This window comes from Chiroxiphia lanceolata, chromosome 2 (genome assembly GCF_009829145.1).
Source record: "Chiroxiphia lanceolata isolate bChiLan1 chromosome 2, bChiLan1.pri, whole genome shotgun sequence".
Taxonomy (NCBI): Eukaryota; Metazoa; Chordata; class Aves; order Passeriformes; family Pipridae; genus Chiroxiphia; species Chiroxiphia lanceolata.
Genome location: NC_045638.1, coordinates 106,531,639 through 106,545,285, shown reverse-complemented (window position 1 = coordinate 106,545,285; position 13,647 = coordinate 106,531,639). Strand labels below are relative to the sequence as shown.

Here is a 13,647-nt window from a genome sequence, read left to right as displayed (position 1 = left end):
AAATTCATAGCCTCATGAAGTACTTTTTCTTTCTGTTTAATACTGCCAAAACCCAAAAAAATTCTGATTGAGGAGACTTTTTTAAGGTGTTAAGCTTTGATAAGTATAATCATATTATTCGATGTTATTTTTCCCCATATATCTATGCAGTTATATATGTATGAGGTCGATGTATGACAAAGGTTCCCCAGGATGTTTCTCTGCAGTTAAAATAGATTAATATTCTGTTAATCAGTGAATTTTAAACTGTTCTTCCCATACGTAATAAGAAGCTTTACTGAATTTAGCTAGAATAACTTAAATAGAATTAAATATCTGCATCATGTCATGCCTGGTATTTTATAGCTAAAGTCCTCCAAAGTTCATAATGCCTTTCACTTACAGCAAATATTTCTTGCCAAAACCAGATTTTAAGTGAATATTCTCATGTTTTTTATTTATTTTTTTTTAATTAGATTACCTTTTAATCTTGTTTTGTTGTTTTGGGTTTTTTTTGAGTAAACTTTTAAGCCATGACTAGGAATAATAAATATTCATTAAATATTCTTTAGGTATTCTTTAAAGTATCTGAATATGCTCGGGTCTGTAAATTTGCATATAAATATTTATCCATATTGCATCTCTTACATTTTGAGAGAACGGAGCTCCCAGTATCAACCTACCTGAAAATCTCAATAAAACTCACAGTATTTATACGTTTATTTCTAAACTATAGTTTGCTTGACTTTTGAGGGGACAGTAATGAGTAACTTGTGTTTGAGTTAAGTCTTTTGAACTGTAATTGTAACAAGCAGACTGGCTTATACTTGTTTGCCGTTTCTGCTCAGATATTAATAGCTTATCTATTTTACTGTTTCTGCTGCGTCATAGAAAAGAATATTTAACAGAGGATTTTCTGACTCTTCTTCAGTATTTGGGCCACTGTTGCACAGCAGTGGATTGTGCTGTGCATTTCACCCCTATATAACATCTGTTATGCCCCAGAATGGAGTTTGAACTTTATGTGACTTTAGCTCTTTTCATCAGGGAAAATGACACTTCAACAGATGTAGGAAACAAATTCATGATGACACAAAGACTGTTTTGTCTACCCAAAAATAAACCACTCTGTATTCTATAGGACAGAAATTTAACAAAGAATCCATAATAATTCAAATAAAACCTTAGAACTTTATATCAAAACTGTATTTTCTACTGACAAATCCAAATTAAGGGCAATTTAATGGAATAGAAAGTTTGGTTATACTGTACTGCTTAATTTATTGTAAAACTTTCTGTCAAGCAATTATAAATGTAAACAACATCTCTCAGAACTGTCATACCCTGGAGAAGTGACACTTTATGATTTAGTAGTAGTCAAACCACTGTGAAGTTGAAAAATAACCAAACTCTTTCAAATTTAGGTTTTTGTTTATTGGCTTTTCAGATGCAGTTTGTCTTTCAGATATTTCTGCAAAACAAATTGCAGACAAGCATTCAAGGCCATTGAATGGAAGACAGGCTATCATTAGGCCATTAATATATCTTTCTCATAGGAAAAAACAAAAGGTTGCAGTGCTTACAGGATATTAGAATCCCATCTAAATAGGAAACTTTATGTAGTTTATTAAACTGCTAGAAAAAATGGGGAAAAAAATCTAAAAGTACATTTAAATGATAGAACATTGAATTAATTGCATTTGAATAGCCTGTTTGGATTAAATTTTCACTGTAGGTTCCCACATATACAAGAAAAAAAATATTTGTTAGCATTCTTTTTCTTCCCAAAGGATTACAAATGTATTAGTGGTTTTAAACATGACAAGTTTCACAACCCTTACAAACTCAACAAGAAGATCATCTCCTCTTCATTGGATATATGAATGATGATAGGATTTCTTCTCCATAGAGAGTTCATTTGGATATAAGAGGGATGTTACAATATGTGGTAAAATCCTATTTTGTTTCTATCATTTCATTGTGGGTTTTCTGTTAATGATGATAATTTTAGTAGCTATGTCATTAGCTTTAAAGATCATCTCTTGTGTAACATCTGACCATGTGCCATTCCCTCTTCAAAGGTCCATAGTGTTGGAATCTTTTTTGTTTATGTGAAAAAAAAAATACCTTAGGGGACTTAAGATATTTCCAAATGTGGTTTCCAGTAGGTCATTCCATCTCTCAGGTGCAAACAGCTTAACAGACTTTAATTCAGCTCTATTTTGTACTGTTGTTTTAAAGGAATTCTTCAGGGCAGAGGTGTACCATTCCTGTTTGACTGCTCATGGAAACAGCTCAGAGCATACTTTTGCTAACAGAAATGTAACTTTATGGCTTGTATAGTGGTTTTTTTTTCTTTTGTATTTCTGATTTTGCTGAATTAGTACTTGAAACAATTTAACATACTGAGGTTTTTAAAAAGAACTTGAAAAAGTACTTGCCCTAAAATAAAGTACCCTTTAACTGTCTGATACTTAAGAAGTTCACTGTATATTTAATAATTTATGTTTCGTTATTTCAGCTTAAGAGTCCAAAGAGATTTAAAACATACTATTAAAAAAAAAAAGCCCCCAAACCAACAAAACTTTTTTTTGTTTCCAAGTCTATTTAAAAAAGAAGTTAATAGGAATTTAAGAGAGAATGCATTTCTGCAAGGATTACGCTAGTGTAATTTTCATTTGAAGACCATTCACTTGTATCTAGGAATCAGTGCACTGAAACAGAATGTTCTCAGAAGCCTGCATAATAAAGGGTAAAAAGATTAACTGGGTGAATGGTTGTTCTGGGATTGAATTTGATACCTATTTAAAACATACTAATTTCTTTATGCTCAAGGATAATGAAGCCTTGTTTTCTAAGCATATTATACATTAAATACTAGTTTAATCATTTACTGAAAGCAAAACCACATTACCCAGGTAAGTTTGCTAATTACAGGAGGTCAAAGAATTCCAATAGCTGAGGGTATAACTATTGTCAGAGAACTTATGCTAAACAGAATTAGGACCTTCAGAAAGAAGACAGTCCTATCTTGCAGTCTCCTTGTTTTTCTTAGAAGTCAATGCCAAGGCCATCCAAACTGCCTTCTGTAGCTATCACCCCTTTCCTTAGTTCTGTGTTGATCCCATGACATGCCTTGTTTGTTCTTCGTAGCTGTGTACTTTTCTCTTTGCTGCCTTCCCGTTGCCCTCTCCCCTTCAGTGAGTTTGCGTTCCAACAGATTTAGAAAGACCCCTCTATAGCAGAGTGATGTCTGACTGCTCAGAAGTAAATTCCAAAATGCACTCAGGTCTATCGATGTAGCACAAAAACTGTTCAACTGTATTGTACCAAACTTGCATTGTGCAAACTGGGGCAGAATACGGTAAGTTTTGATACTGGTATCTTTCCAATACAGACAAAAAGGAAGCTTTTTGGGTTTTTTTGAGTGTTAGAGGTGGGGTTATATCAGGAAGACACTGGATGGAGTTATTAGTTGAAACAGAGGTTTACCCAATATTTTTCAGATCTTATTTAAATATTGTCTCCTTTTCCTTTTTAGTACCTTATGTATCTTACAGATATGTTTAAAAGTACATTTGTATAGTATACACTTTGAACTCGTTTTAACATATTGCTAAGGGACAGTAGAAGTACAAATGCAAGTCACTTGTTACAATTTTTGTAAGCTCTCACTGATGACACCTCACTTTTCTTGCATCAGGTGTGTGAGCAGCTACGGCAGGGTGTGATGTTTGTTCTAAAACGTGAAGGATACTAGTGCTAATGGGACTGAAATCAATTAGGCTACTAAATATTAGTCCTCATGAATGCAGTCATCTGTCTCCATATTTAATAGGACAAATGAACCTCTCATTACTGTTCTTTCTTATCTTCATAAGTGATTTTTAAAGCCATTAAGGAATAATTCAGCAGAATCCTCTTAGTGCATTACAACTGATAATAATTCTTTTATAATGACTGTGGTCAAAAGGGACGGGATTGGTTGTATCACCTAGTGCTAATAGTGCTCTTTTATTTTGGTATAAAATTGGGACTGACTGAAGTCCTGACTGACTTCACTTTTTCCCAGAACAGCTGCTATACAATAGGATTACACTCACCAGTCTTCTACTTGAAGAGCTCTTTTACATGTTGCCTTTTTTAATATTTTTTTTCAGAATAAGTAGTTAGGTGATATCCTTGGAAAAATGGGAAGAGGCAGTATTTTGTCAGATCCATGAAGAAAATACTATTTACTTTTGGGCTTGGCTTAGATACCAGCTCAACTGAATTTCTGGGGCATCTTCACTGGCCTGATTTGCCTGCGTATTCAAAGACCATCAAACCAGTTTGTTACAAACAACTCCCTTTTATATTAGTCCATTAGCTGTTGAAGCACAGCAGTAACTTGAGTTGTGAGTGCATCACTGCCACCTTCATCAGAGCTTATAATAACTTCATGCATCTCTGTAGTTCTTGAAACAGATTTGGAAGTAATGTGGAATTTCCTGACTGTGTGTTGTCTCTTTACAATATTTTACCTTCAGTATGTGACAAGTGAACCCCTCCTCCTAGCTTCATACTTGACTATTTGCCTCACTACTAATAAGCAAAGATTGCTAGATTAATAACTTGGACAATATTTCTTTCTAGGATGCATGAAACAATATTTTACTATTTACATGAAGTAGAGCTAGGAAAGTTATGAAGTTGGGAAAATGGGACAGATGGTTTTATATTTTTCTGTTTTGTAAATATTAAAGTACCATATGTAGGAAAGAAGACTTCCTTTTGGTTTCAGAGATGTAGCCAGCATGTCTCCATAGGGTTTAGAGTTACATTTATGCTAAGAAATTTAATTGGATTTGAGCCCTTTGCCAAAACTCTGTGAGAGTTTCAGATATGTGTTTAATTGATGAAGGAAAAATATTCTCTTGCTTTTTCACCTCTCATCCTGTTCCTTACATTCTACTTGACATTCATTACTTAATCTACTACATTTACATAGTTTGACATCAGTTATTACAGTTATTGGAATTAAGCAGTGCAATTGTCCTTGAAGCAATACTGCTGAAATGCTGATGTATATATTTCTGAAACAACTGCACAAGATTCCTAACTCCATAAAAAAAAAATATAGTACCAGAGAAATGGTGGCATAGGACCTAAAAAGTGAGTCTGTGATGTCTGAGTGCTTGAAATTCCCCAACCTCTGTGTTTATTAGTACCTTGGTTTCCAACCAGCAGTTGTATGTCCTGAGGTTATAGTGAAGCTTTACCTGACGAGTAAACAAAGAAATAAGGCTTGGAATAGCCTCCTGGATGATTTATTACTCTTTGTTGCTTATTACAACATAAAAGAAAACTTTGTGTGAAACTCAGTTCCTTTCCTACATGTAGGTTTGTCTTTTGCTTCTGATACCATGGGTGTAAAGACCATAGAGGAGAATGAGCACGGACTCTTTCTCTGTCAGTGCTCTGTGTGTCCTAAAGGAGCTTTCACCGTGCTCCTTGTTGTTGTGTGGAGAATGGTACAAGTCCCTGATCACAGTTCAGGACATCTCGTGAAAAATGTTATTTACCGTACATGTATTTGATTTTTAATTTATTTTATTTTATTAGAAAATAATGAATTTTGTTAAATTTAGGTTGGCAGGCTGATAATGAAGTAATCTGCAGTTTTCTCTGCCATTTTTTGATGTACTTTTTGCTACTACTGTTGAAGAAAAAATTCAAGTCTTGTCTAATTCTTGCTTATCCAGGTTGATTACGTGAAAGTTAATAGAAAATCTATTTCATTACACTTCTCTTTTAATTGTATTAGTTGGCACATTATCTGAGTAATATCAATAGAGATTAATGGTTTTTTCTGTGCTCATCTTTTCTTAAATTTTTACTGTCAGCAGAACTGAATAATTGAGGGGTTTAGCAGGTTCTTATTCATGGGTGAAATTTGTGAGAGAAAAAATTTAGTTTGGAACATAATACTCCTCATCTCTATAGGTGTTTGTCCTGCTGGACTTTCATGCCAATTATACAGAAGAAATCTTGGTGTGATTATGACATTCAGTATAAACTATATCTTGTGTTGCAGTTTTCCAAAAGTAAAATATTTCCACATACAAAGAATAGACGATAGTTACTATATTTCAAGACTGAAAATCCAGATTTTCAGACCAATATTTTTTCTTAACCTTCAGATACATCCCAGTTCTCTAGTATGTAAAATCCTAAATGAAAAGTCTTTAAAAAAAAATGAGTCCATTTTTTGCCTGTTTGATTTCTGCCTTGATTAGAGCTTCAAATTAACGTGATTGATTTTATCTGCTGTTGGTTTATGAACATTTATTGTTCAATTTTTTTAAGATAATGGATGTTAAAGAGAAACAGCTTCTTAGAATGATGATGATGCTGGAAATGTGATTACTGAAGAGTACGCAGTTATTTTGCATAATTAACCCCCTCACCAATAATACTGTCTTGTGTTGTGTAGGTTATTCCCAGGATCATGGGAGCAAAAGATATTTCAAGGTGGAAGGGATTGAAGAAGGTCTCTAGTCCAATCTCCTGCTCAAAGCAGGGTCAGACAAAACAGATTGGTGTGGTGGGTTAGGCCAAGATCCCCCACAGTGCCTTGCTCAGTCCTTTTAACATCAGCAAGACAGGGATGAGATTAGGAAAACTGAGACTGAGAAAACTGATGGGTCAAGGCAAAGACAGAAGAATCATTGTCAAATCACTGTTTGGGGCATAACAGACTCTAGCTGGGGAAATAAAATGTATTTATCAACCTATGAACATTTAATTACCTGAGTATTTGAAAACAAGGATGACAAATAGTTAAACACTTAGGGAAAACACATTTTTGATTCTTTCCTGTGCTCCAGATACCTCTCCTTTCCATTCCTAGTCTTCACTCCTCTCATTATCACCACCCATGCAGGTTACACTCAGTCCCTCCAGTGAGATGATGGGTAATGCAGGAGGTCAGGGTGAGGACATAGTGGTTTCTTTCTGCCATTCCTTCTTTTTTAACTCTTTTCTTCCACTGTTCCTTCTGCCTGACTCGTTTCCTTGGTTCTGTTGTGGGTTATCCACAGACTACAGTCCTTTTGGGGATGTATTTGTTCTCGCATCTCCACCGTCCCATCAGGGCTGTTACCAACTGTGCCATGGGGCACCTCCTATTGCTTTGGCCTTGTTCCTCAGGCTGTGTTCTAGGAGATGCTACAAACTCCTCTAACTCTCTCAGTAGTGTCCTGCAGTGGGTGCATTGTGGAGCTAGCTAGAACTGGCTGTATTTGCACAGCACAACCTCTGGCTTCCCTCCCACAGAAGTCACCCCTGCAACCAGCCCCCGCTACCAAAACCTTGCTATTTATACCCAATGCAGTTGAATATGAGAAGATTGTGGGAGGTAGTGTCAAAAGCCTTGATAAAGTCAAAGTAATTGCCACCCAGTATTCTTCTCTCATGCACAAAACTAATAATTTTATCCTAAAAGTCAGGCATGATTTACCCTTTTTCAGTCTATGCTGAGTGTTCCAAGTCGCCTTATTCTCATAGAATTTCTGGGTTTATGTATATTGCTATACCTTTTTCTTTCTTTTTTCTTTCCCCCTTTAATTTTGTCATCAGGTTTGAGATATGAGGTTGTTATCTTTCATGTAACATTTTATTTTGATTGTTTTCTCTAGCTCTATATGTATTTTAGTTCAAAGCATAACAATGTTTAGCTGAAACTTCAGAGTTGTTGAGCAGGTTCTGTGTATAGAATGAAAAAAATACAAGACCTGACAATAAAAAAATTAAACTGACAAATATACAAATGTATTAACAACCTACTTTATATTTTTCAGCTTTACTTCAAGTTACAATTTCACTTAGCAAAGTTGAGCTCAGTGTGGGTGAATCCAAATTCTTCACGTGCACAGGTATGTCTTCATTTTACTTATAGATATGTAATTTTTGTTAATTTTTGAACTTCCTATATATGTAAAACTGAATTAATTGATTCATAATATTAAATGAGCATAATGTTGTATATTCATATTGACTTGTAAGAATCATGATAAATATTAGCTCTTCACTGGCTTCACATTTCTGGTCTGGAATCTCTTCATTTCACACTCTGAATCACTCAGTTTGAATAATTTGTATCAGTAAAGGTTGTTTATATCTGTTAGGATGCTTTTTTAGTTAAAATATTTTTACTTGTCTAAATTAAGGAATTAAATAAGCTACCTGCTTAAGCCTTAGCATCCTCTCCAGCCTAATGAGAGAACCAAAGAGTTTTTCTGGTGAGGCAGTTATCAGTCAGGAGAAGAGTTTGCATTTGCAGCTGCCTGATACTGATCCTTGATGTTTCTGAGTTGGCATCTTCCACTGATGGTGACACATGGCCTGACTACGCTGACAGTGCAACTTCCTGATGACTTGACCCGTTGATCCAGTGACTGCTGAACAGCCTGTGTCTTCCTTTTAGGACTTTATACCTGTCTGTGGGCTTTTTACCCCTCTTGAATTATTGAGCTGCTATTTATCCTCTCTCAACAATCGTACATCTGCCTGTGGTTTTGTCTTGCTTGTCTTTCTACTGACAGTTTGGCAACTCTCACAGGTTAGCAGTTAGCTGACACTATAGAATCACAGAATCGTTTAGGTTGGAAAAGACCTCCAAGATCATGGAGTCCAACCTTTGGCCGATCCCCACCAGGTCAACTAGACCATGGCACTAAGTACCACATCAAGCTTTCCCTTGAACACCTCCGGGTATGGTGGTTCCACCATCTCCCTGGGCAGCCCATTCCAGTGCTTGACAACCCTTTCCATGAAGAAATTCTTCCTGAATTTTGCATAAATTCCTGACACTGCGTAGACTACGCATTGGATAAATTTGTGCACTGCGTAACATCCTCCTGAAGTGCTAAATTTGGGTTGTTTTTTGGTTTCATTTGCAGCCATTGGTGAACCTGACAGCATAGATTGGTACAATCCCCAAGGAGAGAAGATTGTTTCTAGTCAGAGAGTGGTTGTTCAGAAAGAAGGAGTTCGATCACGTCTGACCATTTACAATGCAAACATAGAAGATGCTGGGATATATCGGTGTCAAGCAACAGATAATAAAGGACAAACTCAAGAAGCTACTGTAGTTTTGGAAATTTATCGTAAGTAAAATACTACCATTAACAAATGAAAGACTATGTTTTAAAAGGCACTAGTATAGAGAAAGGAAAGCCTATCAAAATGTCTTCCCAAGCTCTGGTCTTTTTCTTCCACATAATTGCTTCTCCTACAGTTTAGTTAGTGGATATTATGACAAAGACTCAAATTAAATGGGTGGTCACTTAGTAATATTGTAGATCACTTTTCCCTTGTATTTTAGAATGTCATCTTAGGAGGGTGCACTGTATGCTATGCCCCTCAAAGAAGTGAGTGCACTGTATGCTATGCCCCTCAAATATGAGAAACAAGCCAGATCAATGTCATTCTCATTAAAAATATATCTACAATATATTGCAAATATGTACATAAATAAATTTTTATTATTATATAAATAAAAGTTATTATTGCAGGAAGTGCAATATGTGACATTTAAAAAGTGGAGTTTTTGCTGAATTAGTTATTCTTATGTCAGTCTTTTGATATTCTTGGCCTTATAATGGAATTTTGACATAAAGCATTGACAAGCTTGGGGTGATAAGTAACCAAAATGCATTTCAATTGCAAGCAACTAATTGAAGAGTATATTTGAAAAATAAATACATTCTATTGTGATAAGAGATTCTCTGAGAGATTTATTCTCACTGTAGTTGAATAACTTTACATTGTTCTATATTCTTCAGATCAATTAAAGATGCCTAGAAGCAGTACATTAAACAAACACAGTGAATATGTAAGGCAAGGTGTTTGTCGGTGAAAGGATGGGCCATATGCCAGCAGCCTCTCAGCTGAGTTAGTCTCTAATTTGATTAGAGAACAGTTTTTTAAATGCTTAGGCATTACTATGAGACAGAAAATACAGACTAGAATGGTAAAGCTCTACTTCTGAGGGCTACAGATAACTCACATAACAAAAGACATATAATTAAAAAAATGTTTTGATAAAAGAACCATGTAAAGGGTGATAGCAGTTACAAGTGATTATGTGATGGCTTGAAAGCTGGCAGTTCAAAGGATTTCAAGTTTTGTGGAATTCATTTGTATGCATAAAACTGCCAGTTACTCCATTAACAGACTGCTGAGCAAGGTGAAAGTCTTTTGAAGTGTTTGCATGTGGTAATTTTAATAATTCTGAGGCCACATGAACCTGAAAAACCCCACAAAAATATCAAGGTTTGTGGGAACTCACATATAAAAGTATCTTTATTCATATTTGTTATGTATGGTAAGAAAAAAGCAGGATAGACTCACTCACTACCTGTTGGTTGTCTTAGAGCCTGGCTCAGGACTCACTGATGTCTATGAGAGGTTTTTTCCTGTCTTACATATGGTAAAATACTTCAAACACTTCATGCAAAGCTATATAAGAGCTGTATGTAACAAAAGTGTGTCCATCTGCTGTGGGAACTGTGTGGATTATTTGAGCCTGTATCAATACAGAAAAATGGAGGTGAAGTGGCATCTCTGCTTTATGTTCTCCAAAGTGTCCTCTGAAAGATAACTGGCCATCTTTGCTCTCAGACAGCATAGGTTGGTTTGTTTATTTTGTGTGCAAGAAACTCTTACAGAATTTTTTTTTTGTTAGGCAGTTGGTTTCTGTGCTAGATCTCATATGAGATCATCGATTAATACCATCTTGGACTTTCAACACTAAATTCTAATAATGCTGAATTTATTCAACCCACTAATACAATTGAATATTGTTTGGTTATTTGGGGTTGGAAAAATTAAAAAATTCTTGTTAGTTCTTAAAAATAATGCTACAATTTCATATAACTGAATAATGTTGTTTTTCCGTGTTATTTCTAAATGACTTTTGAGGTTTTCTGTTTTACTCAGCTGATGTTTTTCTCAGTTAGTGAAGCTAAAATTCTACTTTTTTAGGTAGTTTTCCAAATTTTAGTAGTTTTGATGAAAGTTTCGATAGAATAAAAACATGAAGTTTTAATTAAGTAATAAAATAATGAGGGATAAAACACAAAAGAGAGTAAATAGACTATTAACATGAATATATAAACTTCTAAGACCCAGAGTTTCAAAACTGGGCTCTGGAACATTGAAAACAATGAAAATATATTTATAAAACACGAACGGTTTATGTTGCATAATAAAATACGTTTGTAAAGTCACTTTTACAGACAGTGGAAATGATGTGTCTAGAACCATTTGAGTCTTATCTAGGAAAAATATATTATGGAAATAATTCTTTTTTATCACAGTGAGAAGGCGTAATAGTCACATTTATCTGATTTGATGTCACATGTAATTTTAATGCTGAGTGAACTGCAAGACACTTACTGTATTCTCCTTTTTTTTTATTTTTCCTTTTCAGAAAAGCTCACTTTTCGAGACATAGTGTCTCCACAGGAGTTCAGGCAGGGAGAAGATGCAGAAGTTGTTTGCCGTGTTACCAGTTCACCTGCTCCCATTGTCAGCTGGTTGTATCGGAATGAGGAAGTCACAACTATTGCTGACAGTTAGTATTTTGGTAACTCTTTCAGTTATACATTCCAATTAATATTAAAACATTATTGTAAAAGAAGACTAATCGCATTATAGTGGGGGATTTGACTAGCCCATGAGTCTGAGTATGATTTAACCAGGTTCTGTGGTCTACAGAGAATATAGAATGGTTTCCTTCATATGTCTTTATTTCCAGTTGGGAATTTTGTCTAGATGTAACATGAGGGTCCAAATGCCCAAAAGGTTGCTGTGAGCTCCTTCACAGGAACTCTTCCTGGTCTGCCTGGTACGTAGGAGTTGAACATATGTTTAAAGCACACACAGATGAGCTTCCCTGTGCACACAAAGCAGTGACACTGCCCACACACTGCACTGACTTTGGGATACTTGCATAGTTGCTCAGAGAATTCCAGGTGGAATGGCTTTTTACACTCTTGTGAGAGTTTGCGTGTGTTGGGGGTAAGTTAAGCTAGACTGATAAAGCCCAGGTGAAGATAAACCCCACGTTCCCCACATACAAGTCCTAAGCCTCTAGAGGGACAATTAATTAGGCACTTAGAATTTCTTTGACTTACTGCCTCAAAAACTGTGAATAATTTTTCAGTGCTATCTCAATAGTCCTATATGCCTTTATGGAAATTGAGATTTTCCACATTTTCTGGAAGTGGAACTAACATTTTTAGTGAACCACCTTATCCACCTTCTCATCAAGCTTTGTCTCTGCATGTAATAAAACTCGGGGTAGCAGTATGCACTTAAAATTATTATAATTTTAAAAAAATAATTGCTATTTTTATATAAAAATGAACATTAAAAGTTTATTTGGTGTCTTATGAAATGAAATAAACAAATGTGGAGCAGTTTCTTTGGGGAAAAAAAAGCTTGGTTGATGTTTCTGGACTTAGTCTTTTTTTCCTCTCCATTGTAAAAGAAAATTTTGATTAAAGTTCTTTCTTACTTTTGTATATCCTATTTCTCTTGTCATCTAGACACAGAGACTAAAAAGAAATTACAAATTTCAACCCATAAAAAAAACTGGTTGAAATTTATGTATATATATATATATATATATATACAAATATATATATACTGAAACAGTGATTGTAGGTGAAACATGGAAGATTTTGAAAAATACAAATTCTGAAAACAAAACAAGAATTAACAATTTAGGAGAACGTCATTTTCAGCTCACAACCTGGTATGTACCCTACAGCACAGCAAAATTCACAAACTGTCAGCCAAAAATACCTCTAGCTTGGGTTACAAGGCTCTAAAAAGGCACAGACAATCCTTCTTGCTACCACTTAACATCTGATATGACTGAACGGGGAGGTCACGTGTCTGGCTGTTCTTCTAAATCAGGTGTTTGAAGCTGAGTGGGCTGAGTCCAGACAATATAGTGACGGGATGGAGGAATGTAATGCCCAGTTACTGTCCAGATCCACTGACTCTAATCTGTTTAGTGAAGGACACAATTTTTATCAGGATATCCACAGGACAGTGAACTTTACTGTGTGTGTGCACCATCTCATTAGGTTGCCCAGAGAAGTTGTGGAAGCCCCAACCCTACCCTTGTTCAAGGCCAGGTTGGATGGAGCTCTGAGAAACCTGGACTAGTGGAAGGTGTCCCTGCCCAAGAGGATAGGAACTAGATGATCTTTAAGGTCCCTTCCAACCCATGCACAATTGATTCCTGCTGAATGAGAATACTATCATTATGTACTTAGTGCTGTTATTACAGCAACATGAGCTGCTTTTTCACAAGCCTACCAAGGGATAAAACATGGAGAGCAATGACTTCTAAAGAAAGTCACATTTAATTCACCTCCCATTTTCTAAGCTTGATTATAATATAATGTATATTAATTTTGACTGTATGTAGACAGTATTACTGGTGAAAAAAGACCCAAAATATTTTTCTTGTGGTATAACAAGTTTACTCATGGGGATGTCTATTGTTGTTTCCATTATATTTTTCTTCAATGAAAGTTGCAAAATTATCCAGCCAACACTTACAGTTTTTGTTTCTTTTTACTAAGGAACAGGAACCCTCCTGAACCT

General features: G+C 35.3%; 1 protein-coding gene across 1 annotated transcript in view; it reads left to right on the top strand.

The window, feature by feature from the left end:
• Positions 1 to 13,647, top strand: part of NCAM2 (neural cell adhesion molecule 2) — a 270,479-nt gene that overhangs the window by 131,048 nt on the left and 125,784 nt on the right. The window contains exons 2-4 of the mRNA XM_032679671.1: positions 7,821 to 7,895; positions 8,922 to 9,128; positions 11,456 to 11,599. Of these exons, the coding sequence (XP_032535562.1) occupies positions 7,821 to 7,895; positions 8,922 to 9,128; positions 11,456 to 11,599 (426 nt within the window). The remainder of the gene's footprint in view (positions 1 to 7,820; positions 7,896 to 8,921; positions 9,129 to 11,455; positions 11,600 to 13,647) is intronic.